General features: G+C 40.6%; 3 protein-coding genes across 6 annotated transcripts; 1 reads left to right on the top strand and 2 right to left on the bottom strand.

Moving 5' to 3' along the window:
* Positions 1–1213: 1213 nt before the first annotated feature.
* Positions 1214–9929, bottom strand: LOC147172192 (uncharacterized). 4 transcript variants are annotated; one of them, XR_015095417.1, is made up of 4 exons: positions 9601–9929; positions 7429–8277; positions 5372–7295; positions 1214–2062 (listed from the first exon to the last, which is right to left on the bottom strand). XR_015095417.1 is itself a non-coding variant. In XM_086079115.1 (3 exons), the coding sequence occupies exons 1-3, from the start codon at positions 9680–9682 to the stop codon at positions 7249–7251; spliced, it is 978 nt and encodes a 325-aa protein (XP_085935241.1). In that variant the 5' UTR covers positions 9683–9929; the 3' UTR covers positions 3330–7248. The 4 variants fall into 4 exon arrangements, 1 of the variants encoding a protein (XP_085935241.1); XR_015095419.1 differs by having other exon boundaries at positions 7155–7295; XR_015095418.1 differs by having other exon boundaries at positions 7195–7295; positions 9601–9928.
* Positions 9930–10037: 108 nt separating this feature from the next.
* LOC147172191 (uncharacterized) lies at positions 10038–16440 on the bottom strand. The gene is made up of 4 exons (XM_086079114.1): positions 16330–16440; positions 14835–16023; positions 14319–14741; positions 10038–12446 (listed from the first exon to the last, which is right to left on the bottom strand). The coding sequence occupies exons 2-4, from the start codon at positions 15088–15090 to the stop codon at positions 11677–11679; spliced, it is 1449 nt and encodes a 482-aa protein (XP_085935240.1). The 5' UTR covers positions 15091–16023; positions 16330–16440; the 3' UTR covers positions 10038–11676.
* Positions 16441–18999: 2559 nt separating this feature from the next.
* On the top strand, positions 19000–20187 carry LOC147172190 (trypsin-3-like). Its single transcript, XM_086079116.1, has 5 exons — positions 19000–19138; positions 19216–19378; positions 19443–19696; positions 19771–19907; positions 19986–20187. The coding sequence occupies exons 1-5, from the start codon at positions 19099–19101 to the stop codon at positions 20133–20135; spliced, it is 744 nt and encodes a 247-aa protein (XP_085935242.1). The 5' UTR covers positions 19000–19098; the 3' UTR covers positions 20136–20187.
* The last annotated feature ends 2587 nt before the right edge of the window (positions 20188–22774 follow it).

Genomic DNA, 22774 nt, shown 5'->3' with positions numbered 1-22774 from the left:
ATCATAGTTAGTCAATTTCATCCTGTTTCTATTTAGTCCATTGTTAGTCGACTATAAACCTAGCACTTTAGTCTTCATTTTAGTCCAAGAAAACAATTGTATTCGTCTAGTTTTAGTCAACAGAAACTGTCAACGTTTTAGTCTATTTTTTTGTCAGCAGATTATGTTGAACATTTCAAAAACTATTTCACATAAAATGTTATCTTTTTTCTTTTTTTTTGAAAAACAAAACACAATTACAGCATATCAACAAGTGGCTACTATGGCTAGTAAATTAACCAGAATTAGTTAGTGGTCGGCTTAACATTATTGTTGGAACATTAATTAAAGACGTTGGATTAATGTTACGTTATAACTACAGTATAATTTACTTTCTATTAACCTCTCACCGTGAATCTACCTCCTGTCTGTCCCCATGTGTTTGTGCATGTTGCACTCGCAAGCTGCAGATTTGAAGGGGGGGGGGGGGGGGGGGGTCACTGTGTCACATGACAGTGTCAGGGACAAGATTTTACAAAATCAAAGTTTTCGTCTCGTTTTTGTTCATGAACCAAAAAGGCTATCGATTTTAGTCCAGTTTTTATTAAGTGAAGTGCATTTTCGTCTCTTCATTAGTCGACGAAAATACATACTGATTTAGTCCCAGTTATTGTTTATTAATAAGGGTTTTAATACATTGAAAAATGTGTGTTGACAAAATTATTTTTGTTTAGTTTTCATTGACAAAATTAACACTAAGCAAGTGTGCCTGCATATTTCAGATAATTTTGGTGCAGAAGGTGGGGTATATAATTAAAATAATTTGCAAGAAATAGTCAGAATTTCTGCATGCATAGCTACATAGGGGTAGCACACTAAAAAAACAGTAACACATCCCCACATCTATAGATTCAGGCCAATTAAAATCTCGAAATCTGTCATCCTTTTGCAGGACACTTTGTGAATTAGTGTGCAGCATTTTTACTAGCTTCCAAACGATCAATATTTAAATACATGAATCCAAACATAATTTTTTTTATCATATTGCAACTAGGAGTACACATTACAATATTTAATTGATTAAAATAAGACCTTGGGGAAAAAAATTGTAAGGCATCCCCTGAACCATAAAACTTGAAAACATGCTTAAGGCAGTTTAGTCATCAATGTTTGAGGAAGCCGGAGTAACAAGAGAAAACCTGCAGAAGTGCAGAGAAAAAGTAAAATCCAGAGCTCTGTGGCCATTCAACATTTATTTCCACTTTAATACATTTCATATCTACAAAATATATAGCATTGAACTAAAAAGATAGCAATAGCCTACGCAGTTCTTGAATGCAGAATGAATTGTAGCTGATGCAGTTTGCGTTGTTGCTCTATTACATGCCGAGGTACAGGGAACCCTTGCATTTGTGTTTGTTTTTTAGCTTATTACTGTACTTTGCTGCCATATTGTGGAATTTTGTTGTTAATTAACAGATGTTTTTTCCCCCTCCATTTGCATTTGAGATGTTCCGTTTTGCTGGGTGTCCTATGCAATTACGAAGGGGGAAGAGGAGGGAGAATCAAATGTTCACATCTTTTCGCCAGTCACTACAACCCGCTAATAGCAGGTGTTCACTGCACTTCAATCTTCGACCGTAAATGTTGTTGCTGCAATGTCTCAAGTGGTGCGTTCATTGCGCGTGTTCTTGCTGCGCCTCCGGCACTCCCAACAGCTTCTGCAGGAGGATTTTGATGGAGTGCCAACACCTTCTGCGACAAGTGTTCTCATGCCCTTTTTCTTGAAACGGTCAGCAAATTCCTCGAGACCCTCATCCACGCGTTTTTCGAGCTGAATGATTGCATCTCTGAGCCCTCGTAGCTCGTCTTCAAACCAGGAGCCCCGTGGGAGGTTCGAGATGACCCTGTTGTGCTCTGAGCGACGGCTTGCGCTCCAGGCTGCTCTTGAGGGAAAGGCGGACATCATTCGGAGGTTGGCGGTGCTCTGATGTAAAGACAGTCACAGTCAGAATCCCCAACATCTCTGGTTTGTCGTCATCCTTGTCCAAAAGATCTTTCTTGGACCATCCTCCTCCAAAGCCTGCACACATGAACATCAAATGTGGTTGGTTAAGTAGCCGCTGGTACGTTCACCTGACATTGGTTTCGGAATAGTAGGTTAAGTTGCCAATCAGTGATTGTGTGATTGGTTGTCTGTCTCTGCTGCCGGGTTTACATGGAGACCCTTTTTTTGTAATTTTCATTCAAGATCTCTGGTCAACTGTTTACATGTGACGTAGATTCTGATCTGTCAGTTGTATGTGCCACTACATTAACCAGAGCAGCCGTTTTACGGCATGCACAGATTGACGTAAACATCACAATTTTGTATTTAGCACAGTGGTTGCTATTAACCCTTGTATATGACTGTAGCATGACCTTTTAATTTATTGATTGATATTTAAATATTTTTACATATTTATTTTAATATTTATTTTTCTTTTTTGAATCTTGTTTTTATTTTTATTTTTAACTTTTATTTAGGTATATATTTTTGTTGTTTTTATTTCCATTTATATATCTATTTTTTGTATTTAATTTTTGAATTATATTTTTATATCCGTTTCATTTCACTTTTATTTATTTTAGCATGTTTGGTCCTTCATAAAAAAACAAATTACAAGTAGTTCAAATTAACAACACCTGATATATTAAAATCCACAAAATAGTAAGCATATACAGTATTTATATCCATTTTGAAAGATATAGGAAACCCCTACACTTATTAACCATATCCATACTCTACGCTTATTACGCTTTTATTTTGTTATCTTGTTCTATAAAGTTACTCACCAAGCTCACCAGCGGCTGAGTCTATCCTTGACCATCAGTGGGTGGCTGGGTTTACAATTCGTAAACCCCCCCAAAAAGGATTCTCATAAGAATTGCGATTCTCATTTAGTAAGATTTTATAAAAATTATTTTATACTGTCTTGCCCTTGTTTGCGTGTGCCTTTATTGGGAGCGCTGTTCATGCTGTACATGATTTGGCCACTTAGGGGCAGTGTGGTTCCACGCGTTCTGATACACTGCTTAGTTGTAGCCACATTAGAGAGTAAAAGGAAAAAAGTTATGTCAATAAAATTTTTTTTTTTTTTTTTGCAGCGTACAGGCATGTGATTTGACCAAAGTGAAATTATCTGAAAATTTAGCCGGTGGTCTGGGGGCCGCAGGCACCCAGCTAGGTCCAGGGCAGCGCCCTGGTGGTGGGGCCAGGGGGGCGAAGCCCCCCGTAGCTCATGGGTTTTCCGTGATTTTAAGTACTTTCAATGCACTCAGATGACAAAGAAATAGACAAAACAACAGCATAAATTTCCAATGTATATTGAACTATCCCATATAAAATTGCAGTTTTAGTCAACTCAAAATCAGTCACATTCAAAAATTATTTATGTCATAAATAATGTTTTTCTATTTTTTGCTCATTAAAACATTCAACATATTTACAGGAATATACAAGTGTTCATTCTTGAGCACAATCCATTCACATGACACAAACACTACTTCCTCCTAGACTTCATTGCTTTGGAATGGGTCTTTCTAGCCTGCTTCTGTGCAGCTTTGATGGTTCTTCTTGAGGCAGCCTTGCTCATTTGAGTGTCCTGTTTCACAGCAAGTTCTGTTCGTTTTGCAGACAACATAGCTGCTTCTGCATCCTTCTCCTCCCTGTACCTTTTGGAGGATGTCCTCAGATTTAGGCACAGTTTGGACTGCACAGGATCCATCAGAATGTCTTTCCTGCCAAAATGGCTGACAGAGGTGGTCTTTCTTGCTCTTAGGGCATATTTCACAGTCTGAATAGAACTGTATGTGGCTATGTCCATTCTGCATGCTCTGGGGTTCAGGACATCACCCATGACACTGAAAGCCCCCTCTACTTGAGGCCCATGGAAGCAACTCATGAGAGCCTTCACCATCTTGGCCAAGGTTGGGTATCTTCCAACAGCAAAGACTTGAGCCCACCAACGATCCAGTGCAATTGCCTTCCCCTCTGAGTCCAAAGGTGTTGGCAACTCACTGTCCAACTGGTATTCTCTCACCTCGAGATCATAGTTCCCCAGCTCTGACTCATCAAGGACATTGGTGACCAACGATGACAGCTTCTTCAGTAGGTTTAAAGTTAAGCTGTGTCCTCTGGCAAGTGGGTCAATGGCAGAGGCTGCTTTCAGAAGCTTGCTGTTCATGGGCAACTTTTTCTGAAGGTACAGTCCACATGCCAGATATGCTGCCTTGGCTTTGGCTTTGAACTTGAACACAACTGACGACTTGTTGGAAGAATCCATCAATTTGCTGGTGACACCACCATAGAAAATATCCTTTTCTCTGAGTTGGTTGGCTTTGTTGTTCAGCTCAATTTCTGTCAGTTTACAGCCTTGAATGGACTCTGGCTTCAGGAAACAGGACAAGAACTTCTTGAAGAAGGCCACTTGCTTGTCGTTCAGCTTGTGGATCATTGGTGTTTTCGTCTCAAAGGTGATCACATAGTTCTTCAGCAAGGGCAGAACTGCTGTGTACAGGTTGAGGGTGAGAAGCGTATCCAATCTTGTGAAGAATATCTTCTCATAGATCCTCTGCTTCCTCCTCCTTCCTTCCTCAGTCATGTGCTTTTTGCCTAAAGCTGATTGTATGTCTGAGTTTGGCTTTGACTTCTCTTGGAATATCCTTCTTGTGGTAGATGGCCATGATGGTGGGGAGATAGAGTTCTTTATCTTCTCTGCCAAGAAATGCATGGTAGAAGATGGTAAAGACATCCATGAGGCGTAAGGTGGACATTGAAACATCATAGTTTGAAAGCCATCGATGGCCGACAAATCTCTCTGGCATGGTGAAGGTGATGCCTGTAAGAAAGCAAATTTCTTGAAGAGCTTCCTTCAGATCGGTTGACCACTTGAAATCATTGAAGAGATCATTATGGAGTCCTTCAATCTTGTACTCAAATGGCTTGCAAAAATACTTGGAGGCGTTGTGGATGTGGTGGCAGGTATCCCCATCTATGTCAAGGAGATGTGGTGCTGGTCCCCCTCGCAAACGCGTCTCAACTCCAGATTTGGAACCCCGCATCACTGCACATGAGTCCATCAACACAGACACCAAATTGCTCCAGGGAATATTGTTCTTGGTCATCAGGGCTGAGAGTTCATCAAAGAGAGATTTGCTGTCAACTTTAACAACACTCAAAGATGCTAAATGTTCCACCACAACAGACTTTGTCAACGGGGAGAAATAGCTGACGAGTACACACAGGACACGGTGTAGATTGTTGCTGGTGGACTCGTCAATGTTCATTGAAAAGTGGGAGGATCTTAAGTTTGTTAAAGTCTCATCAAGCATAGTGCGAGCAAGGCCATACTTCATTTTGTATGATGCACTGGTTCTATCCATGGACAGTCCATTCAGAGCTTTTGGATCCCTTGCCAGTTCCTTTGACAGTGTGATGAGCTTTGGGGCCATGGTGAACGGAAGAGAATTTTCGGCCAGCACTCCCAACAGCATTGCCTGAAGAATAAAAGAAATTCAACAATAATCAGTAAACAATTAAATAATTTAAATAATTATTTGAATTATAATCCTAAATGTCATGCGACCAAAGTAAATAAAAAAGGATTTAGTCTAAACTTGCATGCACATTCACATGTCAGAGTATTTATTATGGTAACAAAAAACGTTGCAAATTAGCTACAAAATAATAAATTATCTTTAACCATTGGAAATAATATTTACCATGCAATAAATCATTTAATCAATCATTCTTAATTTAATACATAATGCATAACAAAAACATAAAATACCTCATGCAGCAAGCTCTGGTAAAAACACAATAATTTCGATCATCTCTGTACTAACTGCATACTGTAGACAGTCAACATATTGAAAACTGAAAGTGCTAACATGCAGCATTCATTTGAGTTTGTGGATTAACCATGTTAAATAGTTAAGGCCATTTTTATTACGTTATAATATTTTCGAAAATTTGATTCCGATTAATTTGAAAAGTTTACCACCTACCTCAAAATTCACGACTCTATCAGCAACTGGTGCAGGTTGTTGGGGTGGATCACGTCTCTCCATTACCGCTCCCGATTGTGATGTCAATAAGGGATGGAGGCCATAAAGTTTTGGAGTTTTCGTTTGGGCACCAAAACTTCCAGCGATGGAATAATTTGTTGTTCTTGACTGGAGTTCTTTTACGTGTTTTTTGCTCTTTGCGTGACTTTCAAGAGCTTTGAAACCTCTCCCGCCATAGTCAATGGTATCACGGCACCAAATGCAAAGCGCTTTCCCGGCACGATCGATCTTCCGAATGAAGTCACTGAACAAATTCGTCACAGTCTTCTTTCCAACATTTGTCGATATGTCCTTCTCTAACCAGTCCCAGCGAAACTTGTTTTTTACGAGTTTGTCAATTTCCTTAACTCGCGGAGCATCTTTGCGTTCGATCACGGACATCTTTCTTTAAACACTCGGCAAAAACGTGTGCGAAATGAACAACGGCATACTCTTATACCTTTATAACAAGCGCGTTTATTGGTCAACAAACAATGGCATACTCTATGCCTTTATAACAAGCTCGTTTATTGCTCAACAAACAATGGCATACTCTATGCCTTTATAACAAGCGCGTTTATTGGTCTACAAACAATGGCATACTCCTATGCCTTTATAACAAGCGCTCTTATTGGTCAACACGGAGACTTCCGCCAATCACAAGATCGGTTTCATTTCAGTTGCGGAAACACTAAAACGGAATGCTGTAGAGAGACGAAATCGGATTTTTTTTTTTGGGGGGAGATAAAAAAAGCGGAATTCCGCGAATTAGCGGAAAAATCACATGCCTGAGCGTAGGAAGAGCATATGCCGGTGAGTAATGTTAAGATGCTCCTCTGTAAACATTCCTGAAGTGTTTTGAATGAATAGCCGTTCTTTTGAGTGATAGAAGTGCAGCTAATTATCATTAGCGAGTCAGACTAAAGTAGATGATGACAATCCTTTGTACATCTATAAATTGAAGCAGAAATAATTGTCAATCAAATCAAAAATCCTTCTGAATCAAAAATCTATTCCGAATCTAATCTCAGACCCCTCAAAAAAATCGCGATTGAATCGAATTGTGAAACAGTCAAAGATTCCCACACCTAATGGGCAGTGTGGAGAGGTGTGCCCTTTGTCCCAAACCTTTTCAATCTCCAGGTGTGGCTGGACGCTTTTCTCGTGACTCGTACTTCCACCTCACGAAATGTCTTGTTGCCTCTCAGGTTGGCTGGTGAGCTGCTTGTCTGGGGACAAAGGAGACAGTTAAGCGTTCTTTCCCTCGCGCCGGTGCAGACCCAAGGGGTCTGCTTGGTGGGAAGAAGAAAGAAGCTTAAGCTTGTGACAACGTGCCTTTAAATATCAAAAACAAACTCTTACCACAATCAGGACAATGGAAGAGCTTGTCGCCGGTGCGCAGATTCTGACTCTGTTGAAGCAGACTCTGGTACATGAAGGTCTTACCACAAATGGGACACAGGAAAGAGCGTAGTCCCTCAGCGTGCTTGCGCCGGTGGGCTTCCAAGATGGAGAAGTGCGTGAAGGCCACGCCGCACTCCGGGCAGACGTAGGGTTTAAGGACAGGGTGACATCGCTGGTGACAGCGCATCGTCCTGTAGTCGGGAAAGCTTCGACCACACTCCTTGCACGTCCACATGCCGTCTTCAGAGTGGTTCAGCATGTGCTTGGCGACGGCACACTTGACGACGAACTCTTTGCGGCACAGGGTACAATGATAAGGCATGTCGTCGGTATCGTCGCATTTGTGACGCCTCAATTTTGGCGCCGTGGGGAAAAATTGATCGCACGCCGCGCACTGAAAACGAGCTTCCTCCTCATACTTTGGCTGGTCTGTATGCACATGTCTGTGTTTCATGAGGCTGCGACGGTCCTTAAAGGAAAGTCCGCATTCTAAACATTTGAGGGGAACCAGTTCATCCTTGTGTGCGTGATAGTGGCGGTGAAGGTAGAACATTTCTCGACGGGGGAAGGACGTTCCACACTCGTTGCACACCATACGAAACTTTTTAGGGTTGGTTTTCGAATCAACGTCCTTCCCTTTGTCAGCCTCGCCGTGATCTTGAAGCACGTACTCTATGGAGTACTCGGCTTCCGCTGGATCTTCAGATGGTTCTTTCGCAGCGCTTGCTCCATCAGCCTTCGCATGAATTTCCTCTACATCAGAAAGAGCTTGCTTTTCTGGGAGCACTTTCTCAGTAGTCTCTAAAACTGAAAATGGAAACCAGTGAAAACATTTGATCAATTTAAACACAATTATGGGTTGATACAAAACATAAATGTACACACACAAGGCAAATTAGAGCAAAATGACAAAATGCAAGCAGCTAGCTTGATTGGACAGTTGTGCGTTAAAGAATTGGAGAATTACAAACTTTGTAGTCTCATTCTGTAAAAAAAAAAAATAATCATTTAGTGAATATTTTAAATAATAGTAATTAAAATCTAAAGTCTCTGAACATCCACAACCTGTTTAAGCCATCTAAAGTGAGCTAAAGCAACATCATCAAGCTAATTTCTTACCGTGAGTAGACAGACCTAAATTCTCACTTCTATTTTTCATGTTTTTTTTCAGTGGAGTGTCATTCAATCTAACGCATCCTCAGAAAAATACTACAAAGTGTATGTATTGCAGTGACCTTAGCACTTAGCACTATTTTGCCGTGAATCGCGTGACAACTACAAGTACAAAAACGCATTTTGAGCCAGTGAATATGTACTCGCTCGTGGCATAATGGTTAAGGCACTCGCCCTAAAAGTGCGAGTCATGGGTTGGAATCCTGCTTTTAGCAATTAAAAAAATATATATAATACACTATATCCATAATTTCTTGACAAGAGCTTAGTACATGCTCTGAGGGTTATGGTTATGATTAGGCTGGTAATGCTAAAAGCTTGAGGTTATGTTTAGGGTTAGGCAGGTAATGCCGATAGTAGTCTACCAGCGGCAAAATAAAATGAAAACTTGGAAAATGGACACGGAAGGGGGTGGAGCGAGGAAGGAACCACGCCCAGATTGACCAATCTGAGCCGTTCGTTCACGTCAAAATAGCGCTAGCAGGACAGTTGTCGGTTACGGCAAAAATATCCACTGCCAAAAGACTAACACCCAAGTTTTTCTTCGTATAAATGTAGCCAAGTTAGTTCTTGACCAGTTAGCACAGCATAGCATGTATCTTGAACAAAACATTTGCATTTATGTACAATTTGATACTGGAATGATAATGCTAAAATTGAAATATTTGAATAACATTTTATTTCCTTGAATCGTAAATGATTTATTCAGAAATAGTTAGGTTTATCAGGTAATAAATATATATTTGGAACAGGGTTGCGAGTCAAACAACAAAAAATATAAGTCAGAAATAAAGTGCTTTATGGTTGATCAGGACAAAATAAAAATAAAATATATACGTACGACGGTTAACTATCTGTACATCTTTAATTAAAACATAACCAAAACAACACTGGCCCAGAAACTGACTGTACATGGAGCAAAGTTTTGTTAGCCAGCAGACTGGAGCTAACACGTACCATTTTCTTCCGAGTCTTCCTCGTATTCGGACTCAGAAAAGTCAAAGGTCCGCCGTCGTTCGCCTCCTGGTGACTCGGCCATTTTTGGCTCAGGTTAATAACATACGCCGTTCGCCACTCTCGCGCTCCCGGAGTGGTTTATGTGGTTTCTCCCCTCCTAGCCCGAGGCGCTTTCCAACACAACCGCGCCTGTCTTGCAAACTGGAAATGGTTTTACTTACTCGGTCAAGAAGTTACGTTCTATTGGACACTGCTGTAGGGATACAGTAGCCATATTTCCCCCTTGCACTTACGCTACTCTGCAAGCTGAGCTTCGCCAGTCACCGAGCTCAAAGCGGAAATGGCGTTTCTCTGCGTGCCGAGATTTCAAATTAAAACTCGCCACTAGTGCCAACTATGAAATGTTTGACCCTGTTTTATAAGAATGCCACAGGTGATCAACCAGCCTTACTTTTATTTATGTGTTAATACATTACAAAATATAGCTTGTGCAAAACTATAAATATGATAGCAATATGCTGCTTTAGTTTTTAGACAATCTACACACAAATCGCACTGCATGCAGAAATATAATTGGCCGACATATTTACGTATGATCTAATTCCACCCTAGAATTTGACAAACGTACTGTTTATGTCTCTAGCTTTTCTTGATAGTGCATACAAGCAAAAACGGGTGCTTTATTTTTTTCTTCGTTTTCTTTTTTTTGTCTCAGATTGCATTAAACTCAACACATTTTTAATGTGCTGCCAAAGTTGAAAAAGTATCCACAATGAAACTGCTAAAACACAGGCATACATTAGCAGGTAGTTACAATAGCAGTTGTAATACAATATACAATACGCACAAAAAGTTAGGCATATTGGGATATAAGGGTGAAATTTCAAGATGCCTTTCTGTGACTCTACCACTCTCTGCAGCTCACCTTATGACACTCGAACGCTCAGTGGCCATGTTCCTCTTCCCGTTTGAAGCCTTATTATAATGGCACGGTACCGTTGATCGATTTTTAGGTGTCATCTTTGTCTCATGATGTCAAAACGTGAACAGGTTGCTAATTCTAATTCAACCTGAGAATTTAGTGGTGAACTGTTGTGAATTTTTGTCTCAGTTTCTTGTTAGATAACAGCAAGTTGTGCTTAAGTTCACCTGAAATTTCACCTGAAAGCTGAATATCCCGAACTTTTTGGGAGTAGTATTGTTGGCTACTAGGGCTGAACAAGAAATCGAATTCAAATCAACATCACGATGTAATAGAATGCAATTTTCAAATCGCAACGGCTGCAATTTGGAAGGAAAAAAAAAACTGCTTCATTTTGGTCGGTTGGTAGGTTTTATTTTTTTATATTTACATATGATTGTTTCATTCAAAGTTAAAGTTATAAAGCCACAGATTAGTTTGCATTGTTGTAATCTGATTTATGACTTCTTGGTTTATGATTACGCCACATTTTGTGACGTCATAGTGAACGCTTTTTGCATACCCTTAAGCTATGAGACCACAAACATTTATGTATACAAAGAAATCTGATATTGTTTATTGTAATACAAAATAATTTATTGCTTGTTTGTTTAAAAAAAAAAATTTGAAAATTGCATATTAAATCGGAATCGCAATATTGACGGGGGATTTTTTAAAATTATTATTATTTTTCAAAACTGTTCAGCCCTAGTTTTAACCATCCTACCCCGCAAAAGTTAGACATTTCATTACATGACAATGTTGTGTATACATTACAAGCTCTATTGAAAAGCATGAACGTAAACACCAGGACCTCCAGTAAATTTTGGACTAGGAAAAATGTGTCTAAAGGGGTCGAGTTGTTCCTCAACTCTATTTGTCAGGAGGTTTTACAGCGCAAGAATATGTACAGTTAAATTTATATTTAAGGCCACCCTATAAGCTCACGTCTAATAGTTCTTTCTACGGACAACTTTTAAGTGCAACGGGTATTTCTGAAGCAAGACTCCAAATACTATATTAATAGAAAACAAAAACAAGATTCACCGTCACATCCTTAATGATCAAGTATGTAAAAGTGTGTGCTTTTAACCGTCAGCCGGCCCCTTCGGTTCTCAGCGTCGTCTCCTGCGCCTGTGATCGAAAGCTCTCCCTCGCCGCGGTTTCTGCGCGCACCCGTTCACGCCCGCGGGCGGGTGCGAGGGAAAAGTGACTTGTAGGTCAGGCGAGGACGGCGAAGGAACCACGGTTCCGGCGGAAGGGCTGTCTGAATGCCGAGTCAGCTGGAGCTGATGTAGTTTGTGTTGTTGTTGTTGTACTTCATTCTGTTGCTGTGGCGGTGGTTGTTGCGATGCCTGCGAGTACTGCGTCTGTTGCACGCGTTGTTGCTGCTGCTGCTGCGCCTCAAGCACTCCCAGCAGCCTTTGCAGCAGGACGTTGTTTTGCTGGAGACTGAGCGCCAGCGCCTCCTGCGAGGCCACGAGCGTTCTCATGTCCTGTCGGAAACAGTCGGCGAATTCCCGCAGACTGGTGTCCACGCGGTTTCCCAGCTGAATCGCTGCCTCTCCCAGGCCTCGGAGCTCATCCTCGAGCCAGGAGCCGCGCGGCGGGGCCTCCAGGGGACCCTGTTGTGGTCCGAGCGACGGCTGAGGGCTGCTGGGCTCCGGGCTGCCGTTGAGGAACGGGGCGCTGTACAGCGGGGAGGGAGGCAGCCATCGTTCGGAGGTGGGAGGGGCTCCGATGCCCAGGCCTAACCCGAGGCCGAGTTTGTCTTCCATGCTGTTGTCTTCGTCTTCACAGTCAGGAACCCCAACGTCTCGCTCGTGCTCTGGATTGTCGTCATCCTTGTCCAAGGCATCTTTCTCGGAGCCCTCCCCTCCAAAACCTGAAAAGGTGAGCAGAAAATTTGTTTTCGAAGCATGGCCCGCTGCTATTTTAAAGGGCAGTGGTATCCAAACTGCAGCCAGGGGGGTCATTTGTAGCCCGCCATTCATTTTCAGCAGCCCACGCCGTGTACTAAAAATGACATTTGACAAGGTGTTTTAAAAGTATATTTACAAATAAACTATTTACAACTAAAATAATACCACCATTTCCCTTCAAAACAATGTGGTGAATAAAGCGTATTCAATGTCTTCCACTTTCTGCTCTGTGTCAATGTCCAATTTATGAACATTAATTAGGGTTATCTCACTACAGTTTGCTTTTGTTGTGCTTCTGAATTAGGAAATAGGATTTAGTCGCGGTTGAGTGCGCGGCTGGATCTAGTCTAGCGGGACACAGGGCCCAGGCCAACCAAAAATCTAGAAAATCCTCAACTATTTGCTTTATCATGTTTAACAAAGACGCTCTTATGTAGACATTTTTCAATCATTAGGAAATATAAACCAATCATTGCTTGTTTGATTGATTTCAGTATGTTTAATAAAGTCAAGGAATTTCAAAGCGGCCCTAGCATCCATTTTTCTGTATACGGCCCTCAAATGGAAGAGTGCCAACTTTAGTGCTCAAGGGCCACACTTTATTGACAGATCATCACTGATGGAATAAAAAAATACTTTTTATCCTGTATATAATACTTAAACACTAACAATTCATTCACAGCTATGGATTTTATAATTAACAAAAAAAAAAAAATAATTAATTAGCCAATTAAAAAAATAAAAAAATAAAATAACCCAATTATCTAAAATGATAAATGATAGTAAAATAATAATAATCAATTAATCAATTTTAGGAGAAAAAAAGAAAAGGAAAAAAAGAATAGATTAACGCCACAGGGCCATACTTTGACCACCCCTGGTCTACTAGTGGATTACTGGCAAAATCTGTACTATTTCTCATACAGAGGGTCTGGGGGTCCTCTGTCGAAAAGTTCTGTTCCTGTGGTGGCAATGTAACCATCAATTTGTACCCCAGGCAGAACATACGCTAACGGAGTAGCATATGAAGGACCAAAACTGCCAAAATTAAAAATAAATAAGTGACTAAATAAATAAATAAATAAATAGAAGTGAAAATAAAAACTAATATAAAAACATAAGTCAAAAATTAAATACAAACAAATAAATAAAAATAGAAATACAAACAATATATATATTTATAAATCCCTAAATAAAAGTAAAAATAAAAACAAAAATAAAAAACAAGATTAAAAAAATAAAAATAAATATATAAATAGAATAAAACGCTCTGCTCTCACATTTATTTATTTCATGCTGCAGACACGCTGTCGGGTCAAAATGATATTCAAATGAGGGGGCGGTCCTAAGCGTGTCTTGGGTTGGGCTCCGCTGTTGCAAACTGCCTAGAGTGAGCAGGTCGGCGAACAAGGAATATACCGGCTTGCATGGAGAGCTCCAGCAATGGACGACCCTCTTGTCCACTGTCACCACAACTTGTCGAGCAACTATATATATTTTTTTTTACTTTTTTTTTTTTATTATATTTTTATATCTGTGTTTATTTTCACTTTTAGTTATTTATTTATTTAGTCTATTTATTTTAAATTTTGGCCGTTTTGGTCCTCCATAATAGCAAGGTCATAATCACAGAAAGTGGAAAAACACTCCTAGGCCATAAATATAAAACAAATAAACAATATAGAAAAACAGTAAATTACAACTTACATTTGTTGTGCCATGTAACAAAATATTGTTACATCTGTTTTGCCCAAAGCAGTTAGTGCATGTGTATAGTGTTTTTTTGTACTTTTTTGTAAAGCCCCAAATATACCAAGCAAGTCAAAACAGTTTACCTGTGTCCGACTCAGGAAAGCATGTGAACGTGGGCTTCGGTCTGGAGCTTTGCTTTTGCTTGCCGTGTTGAAGCCTGGGGCTGGACTGCGAAGATTGTCCGAGCATCGACGCTCTGCCGGAGGGCAGGGACCAGCTTCGGTGGCGGGCGTCCGCCAGCCGGCCGCCGTTGCGTCTTTTCAGGTCATCCCAACGCTTTTTGACCTCCCGAAGCGTACGCGGGACTCTGGACACGGCGTTGACCCTCTCTAGGATCCCGGCCCATATGCGTTCCCTCTCGCGCCGTCGGAGCCTCCCCGCCGGGCCGAACAGCTCTCCTTCACACCGCGTCACCTCGGACACCAGCACCTCCAGCTCGGCGCCGCTGAAGCGACTTTTTCGTTTGCCTGCGCCATTGGCAGCGAGTGCAGCTGACATAGCTCTGTCTGTAGGGATCACAAACAACAACACAAGAACAGAAGGTTTATAAATCGAGAGAAAAAAATGCAACCGTTTATTTTCAAAGTTTTTTTACTTACTTTGTTCGACGGACAAGAGGTCGTCTGAGGACATGCCGGGCGCCATCAGTTTGGGGTGCACCACTACCACGTTGAAGGGCAACCCCGGGTGCGGCGCACTGCTCTGGTCACAGCTGCCCTCCGAGTCGTCATCATCCCTGGGGAAGCCGTTGTCGGAAGCCCCCCCTGCGGAGTGTCCCTCGGGAGACTCCACTTTGATGTGCATGGGAGGAGATTGCTCATACAGCAGCCCCCCGTCCTCACAGTAGTCCGTCATGGGTTGGGGGGCTGGTTTTAGCGTAGAACTGACTGGGCGGTCAATTCTGGGGCTGACGAGCGTGGCCCCATTAACACCAGATCAGCGTTTCGCTGCAGATACCGTCTAAGACATTATAAACTCACTGCAATGTAGTGGTCGAAGGCCTTCTTTGCTACCCTAAACTATCAGAATCTATCACCAACATTTACAACCCAAATTCTAATATTTGTTCCATGTAATTTGTTTTCATTTCTTCCCAACAGTCTGTTCTCATTTTATAGTGTTTTTCTTGGCTGCACTGCTCCTTGTAGTGTAGATGTCATATATTTTTCTTTGGACCAATCAGATATCAGAATCAAAAGTGCTGGCCCATGAAACTAAAACTATATTAGCAACATTACTGTTCAGCCAATCACATTTCAAATTCGTCCTCTCCACATCCGCACTTATTAATATGTTGAATAATCAGCATCCAATAGTATGATGTATTAAACATGGTCCACTTTCCGGTATATGCTGCTATATTTCTGAAGGCCCGGGGTATCAGAGTGGAATTTAAAGAGCTATTAATCTCCCATATATTATTAAACTATTTAAAATGAAATGGGATGGAATTGGAAGTTCTTGCCAGCTTTAAGGTGAGCTGCAGCTATATAAATAAATGTCATTATTCACACTAGCTGAAATTTGGCTGCTCAAGTTTTGTCAATGCATCAACGCTGTACATAAGCCAATATTGAAGCACACGACATACATGGATCAATAATCTGTGTGCCTGTTTTAAGACCAATCGCATAAGTGCTAAGACCACCCATTACAAACACGTCCCCTCGCTTGTAAAAGCCCAGTGTTAATAAAATGTACTTATAAATGGGCCAGTGTCGCGTTCATCTGACCGCCCAGCTGTTTTGACAGCGCTGCATCGTCCCAGCCTGAGGATCCCCTCCGACGCTAAAAGACAACAAACAGACGTGACACGCTTAACAAACGCGCCTCGGCCAGACACACGCACACAATTATAGAGGGCCGCGTAGTTCATTTTTGCGCTGCGTCGCATCCATCCGCAGTTCGGACCACACCACGACCGCAACAGTTGCGCACTGGCCATACGTTGACACGGTGACAGAGCCAGGAAGAAGCTAGACGTTCGCTAACACGCTAGCACAAGTTGCGCCAAAGGCGAAGGTTAGACGTGTCACAAAGAGCGATGCGGATATTATTCTTAGTTAAAAATATTAAAAGTGGTCTTATTCCTACCTCATGACAACGACGCGCGGAGGAGAGGGAGGTGGGGAGGCAAAACACAATCCGCGCAGCTGTTAGCTCGGCGACGATACACAAACCCGAGACCGTCGCTCCCTGTTGACGTCATCGGGGAGTGGAGCGTCGCACCAATCACATTTAGGACGTATTTACTACTATTGTTTTCAAACGTTTAAATAATAATAATAATAAAAGACATATTTACATGACCGTAAAAGCATAAAGGTAAAATTACTCACATTGTACTTAAGTAAGTAGTACAGATAAGATACGTGAGTTAAAAAAAAATACTTTGGTAAAAGTACAAATAGTGATTAAAAGTAAAGAAATACATACTTTAAAGTCTAAACTATACTTACGCAGAAAAGGGAAATTTATTGATTTACCTTCAGGTATAAACAATGCCAGTTTTGAAATTCTTTAATCTCCAAAATTGTGAATTTGGACATTTTTTGTAGCTTTCGTGCATATGCTGATGAAACTTTGGCTCATCTGTTTTTTTAATGTACAGTCCAGCTTTGGTCAAAAGTGATTTATTTTTACCTCTGATAACACTTCATGTTGTTTTTTCCTTAAAAAATTGTTACATGTTACTGTGGACATAAGATGAACAAATGTACAAAAAAGTAGTAGGGAAATTCTTCACACATAAAACATTTTTAGCCTCCAAGCCCAACATTTTCATAATTATTGGTAGAATTTATGTATTTATGAATATAAATCCCATGGTGATCCACTAATAATGTTACTAATTTAGTAATTGGTTGTTTTTTCAATCACTGTATTTAATATATTAAATTATCGTTAATTGATTTAAGATTTAGCAAATACCTTTTTTTATGATCACTGCATTTTCTATTATACCACATCACATTGTATTTCTTACTGTTTAAAATTCAGTGTGTTTTATTATTGCACAATATGTAACTTGATTGTTTAACGAATTCTTTTTTTACAAAGTTGGGACTGCATTAGCATATCATTAGCATGACAAGAGAAAGCAAATGAAATATTTTGTAAAAGGTAGGTGACGATCATCATCTCCCAAACATTCATGTACGTTTTTAATGTATGTATTGATCAATTATTTAATGGTTTAAATGTAAATATGTATTTAAACTATCACAAATAAATTTTGATCTTATTGTATTTGTCATAGCTCTCATTTTAAGTGTTTGATTGTTTGACAAACTCTGGAAATGACTTGTTTAAATGGAACTGAGGGGAAATCATATATATAACAATTGGATATGCAACTTCAGCATACGCTATGCATCAAAGTTAGAAAAAGCAAAAACAAAGGAGGGGTTAGGTTTGATTTGCACAATTACTTTTGACATCATCTTGTGGCAGTGTGTATCTGGCAGACCACAACACTACTACACACATCATTCCAACTAGTGTGTGTGCCGTGCGAGCTCAGCAGGTGTGGTGTGTCTTGGGAAATTATTACATAATCAACCTGTGATTCCAGTTGTGTTAAACGAACACTAAACAAAAATAATTTAGTCAACGCACATTTTTCACCGTACTAAAACTAGACTAGACTAAAATACTCATTAAAAAATAACGGGGACTAAAAAAATGTATTTCACTTCATTAAAACTGGACATTTTAGTTTATGAACCCTCATTTGGGAGGACAGACATTTTTTTTAATGTCCTGATCGGGTGTCCGGAGTTTTTATTCATTCATGAAAATGTCCGGTTGGCATTGCGTGACGAATAGCAGGTGAAGTACACTAACTGCGACTGGTACCACAATTTCAAGGCAAGTGTCCTTTTTTTTTGGAGGGGGGGGATAGTCACCCTAGGTATAATGTAACATTAATCTAACAGCTATAACGTTCCAACAATAATGTTAATCCAACCGCTAACTAGCTTGTAGCATGGAGCCATTTGTTGATATACTGCAATTGTGTGTGAAGTTGTTTTTCATCAAACGAAAGAAAAAAAGAAAACTTTGTAAAATAGTTTTAGATCCGAAATGTTGAACATAATCTGCTGACAAAAAAAATATACAGGGGTAAAATGATAATCCTGACTAACGTTCCAACAATAATGTTAATCCGACCGCTAACTAATGCTTGCTGTTTTACGAGCTCATAACATGGAGCCATAGTAGCCACTTGTTGATATACTGTAATTGAGTGTGAAGTCAAAAAGATGAGAACATTTCATGTGAAATAATTTTAGAGCCGAAATGTTCAACATCATCTGCTGACAAAAAAAATAAAAATACACAGGTGTAAAATGATTGTCCTGACTAAAACTAGATGGATAAAATTATATTTTCTTGGTCTAAATTAAAGGCTAAAATGCTAGATTTATAGTCAACTAAAAATGGGATGAGGTTGACTAACTATGATGAAAACTAACAAGCGTGCTTGAAACCGGACTAAAACTGAGACTCAATTTTAAAATGGCAGATAAAATTAACACTAGATTCCAGTTTTTGTAACATTTTGCCTGAAATGAAATATGTGCCAAGCCTCAAAGTTTGAGAAACACTAGAAGGTCATGTCTACATAATCTACCTTCAGTATTTTGTCTTTTCAAAGATGATGTGTAACAAAAAAATAGCTTAGACCATGCTGGTGCACTTCCCAGGTGGGGTAATGTTTAATCATTTTGCACAGTACATGGGAAAGTCCTTGAGCGGGTCTTAGATAAAGAGTTGAGTGAGTGGACAGTTCTGAGGTGTATATAAACCCACCAATGCTGTTCCTCCACTGTGTCGGTCCACTGGCTTTAGAACACAACCATGAAGTATTTGATTATCCTTGCCTTGTGCGCTGCAGCTTGTGAGTATTCGCTGCGATTCTGTGACCAAATGATGTTTTTTTTTCTTGAGGTAAAAAAATTTATGTTTGGATTGCAGTTGCCGCTCCCATTGAGGATGAGGACGACAAGATTGTCGGAGGGTACGAGTGCAGAAAGAACTCGGTGCCCTACCAGGTCTCTCTGAACTCCGGCTACCACTTCTGCGGAGGTTCTCTGATCTCCAGCACCTGGGTGGTGTCCGCTGCTCACTGCTACAAGTCGTAAGTCAGCATAGCCGGCGTCAAAACTTCCAACCCGGCGTAACCGCGGTGCGTCTGTGCGCAGCCGCGTCCAGGTGCGTCTCGGTGAGCACAACATCGCCGTCAACGAGGGCACGGAGCAGTTCATCAACTCCGCCAAGGTCATCAGACATCCCAGATACAGCAGCCGCAACCTGGACAACGACATCATGCTCATCAAGCTGAGCAAGCCCGCCACCCTCAACAGCTACGCGCGCATCGTGTCCCTGCCCTCCAGCTGCGCCGGCTCAGGCACCCGCTGTCTCATCTCTGGATGGGGCAACATGAGCGGCTCTGGAAGTCCGTAAAAACCCTCACGGGGGAACTATTTGTTGATGTATCAACGCTCACCTGCGTCCTTTCTTCCTCTTCAGGCAACTACCCCGATCGTCTGAGGTGCCTGGATGCCCCCATCCTGAGCGACAGCAGCTGCAGGGGCGCCTACCCTGGACAGATCACCTCCAACATGTTCTGTGCTGGATTCCTGGAGGGAGGCAAAGACTCTTGCCAGGTACGAGCAAAAATCGCACACATTCTGTAAGTGAACAAAACCTTATTTTGAGTCATTTCATCAATTGTACCCGTGCAGGGAGACTCTGGCGGCCCCGTGGTGTGTAACGGCCAGCTTCAGGGTGTCGTGTCCTGGGGTTACGGTTGCGCCGAGAGGAACAATCCTGGTGTCTACGCCAAGGTCTGCAACTACACCTCCTGGATTCGCAGCACCATGTCGTCCAACTAAAGACATTTTGTTTGGCAGAGCAACTTCACATAAATAAATAATTTAAATCCAACTCTTGCTTGTGTTGCATTGCTGTATAAGTAAGAAATTCACTGTCAAAATAAAGACAACAAACTGCAATGTGATTTCTACAAACTACCCTCCCCCCCAAAAAAAAAACATACTGTAATGCGCAGGGGCTGATTGGCCATGGACAGCGCAGCGGGACAGAAAAAAAACAGGAGCGCAACTGGAAGTCCGCAGGTTCATTTTTATTTTAAAAAACAACAACAACAAAACAGTGTCACAATAATCGTGTCTCCCCGACGTCAAAAACATTCACAGCCAAAAACAGAAAAGCGCTGAACATGCCCACAAAAACAAAAGAGGCGCCACCCCATGGCGCGGTGCGACACTGCGGATTGTTACAATACACAAACAAACACACAAAATAGTAAAACAGCAGAACTATAAACAAGCAGACAAAATCCTCCTCTTCAATCAAAATGTTGTCACTCACAACAAACAGACTAAACAAGCAACTGCAGTCCTCCAACAAATGAACGTTCATCCATTGTCAAGGATGCAGCGTGATTGGTTCATTATTCTTCTCCAAATCTCTGGGATGCACTTGTTTGGAAATTTGTGCTGTCGGATTTTGAAGTCAAATTACTGACACTGATTTTTGTTTTAACCTTCAAATGATTCAGTGTAGCTAAACTACAGAACATTGGGGGAAACAATCAACAATTATTGTCAAATATTCAGGTGCGGTTTCAAATTGCAGCTGCAGTGTTAAACATCACTTCCGAGTCACCAGGAGAAGCAATAAATCATATCTACAGTAAACACTAGGGCGAGCCTCAGCTGGCTGAGGAAGTATAGACGGATTCCCCATCGCCATTTTTTTTTACGGGGAAATCCGCGACGTCCCGGACCATCTGATGCAATCACTTGAATGGTCAATGGCCAAGTATGGTTTGATTGTTAACCGTAGTTTTAAAAAGTCAAGATTTCAATAATGGAAAAACTTTCTCTCACCGGGAATGAGTTTAGGGAGTTGTAAATCCGATATTTAAATACAAAAATTTAGTCACTGTGTAAACACCAGCATATAAACAGATGTCGTCCTGCTCTGTTGATTAATGAGACCACGAGGATGTTCTAAAAATAGCTCACCAGTGATGGGACACTGTGATTGAATAAGAAGAATTAAAACACAGGAAGAATGTTGACATTTATTTATTCAAACTTACTAAAGCTACTGAACGTAGAATATTCCATTTCGAATCGCTACTGCCACCTGCTGACCAAAAATTAAACTGCACATACCGTTCTTCACATACACGCCATGCACATTACGTCACATCCGCAGACAGGGCGCGGGAAATTCTAACCCGAATCCAGTCTGAAAACTATAAACAGAGGCTGGCAGGAGTACCCATTGTGAACAATTAAGGTGTTAATCTACTATTTAGAAAGCATTTCAGTCATAAATAGTCAAATGAAAAGCTTATTGTAAAGTTATTTTGGGGAAAAAAGTTCCATATTGCAACTATGGGACATAACGTATCAAATATTTAATATTTTGTTGAATAATTACATTGAAAATGTTCAATGGGGAAAAAAATGCTGTTTGTATTCACCAAAATATTTAAAAAGAAGACATTTTAGAAGTGTAATTTTAAAACGGCGATATTTTTGCTCACGGTTTATCATATTAGCTTAATTAAATGAATAGTAACGCATTGATGTCCTTACACTTTTGTTACGGCCTGATTTGTTGCAAACAACAGACGTGTTGTTATGATACAAGACACATAGCATGTAAACGTTTTTAAAATGTCAACGTCATCTATAGAACCTTAGTGACGCCAACACATATGCTGACCTTATCAAACCCTACCAGATGCACTTTCACACACATTTACTGTACTTGGAAGAAAAAGGTCAAAATGGAAACATGTGACCTTCCTGCAATAGATCAAGAGTTGCACAGCAAGCTTTCAAAGGTGCTGAGGCATCAATACTTGAAATGTTTCTCTTTTTCCAAAGTGGCCACGTGTTGGATATTTAACATGTTCACATAAGCGAGTGCAAGTATCAACTCTTCATTAACGTAAAGGAGTTGCATAAAGCTTTAGTGGCGAATGCTTTAGGAAAACATTCAGGCTTACCCGCATTCCGACAATGTACCCACCTAGTAAGCTATTGATGAGTGCATTAACACTATGGATTGGCGAGTACTGGTACCATGTATACGTATCGGGCCAGTCTTTCAAGGTGTCGGTCCTCATGCTATCGACCGCCCTCTTGTGGCTGTTTTACAATCAGGAACTCGAAATTACAAGAATAGAAAGTTACCATTAATTTCGTGCAATTTTAAGAAGAAAATTCTATATTTTGATATATAAGCCTGCCTTTGAAATGATCTGTCATTCTTATTTTGGGGATGTGATTTCATGTATGAAAAGTACTAGTGGTATCGGTACTTGGTATCGGTGACCGCTTGAGTTGAGTACTTGCACTGGTATCAGTCTGAAAGAAAAGTGGTATCAAAATCCTTAATGATGATGATAATGATATTGAACGTAGACATTTGAGATTCTGAAATGAAGAGAAAATATTTGGGGTTAATTCATTCAAATAAAATATTCACA

Source organism: Leptonotus elevatus, chromosome 6, assembly GCF_054856555.1.
Source record: "Leptonotus elevatus isolate MCC_2025b chromosome 6, RoL_Lele_1.0, whole genome shotgun sequence".
Classification (NCBI taxonomy): domain Eukaryota; kingdom Metazoa; phylum Chordata; class Actinopteri; order Syngnathiformes; family Syngnathidae; genus Leptonotus; species Leptonotus elevatus.
This window is presented reverse-complemented; position numbering and strand designations above follow the sequence as displayed.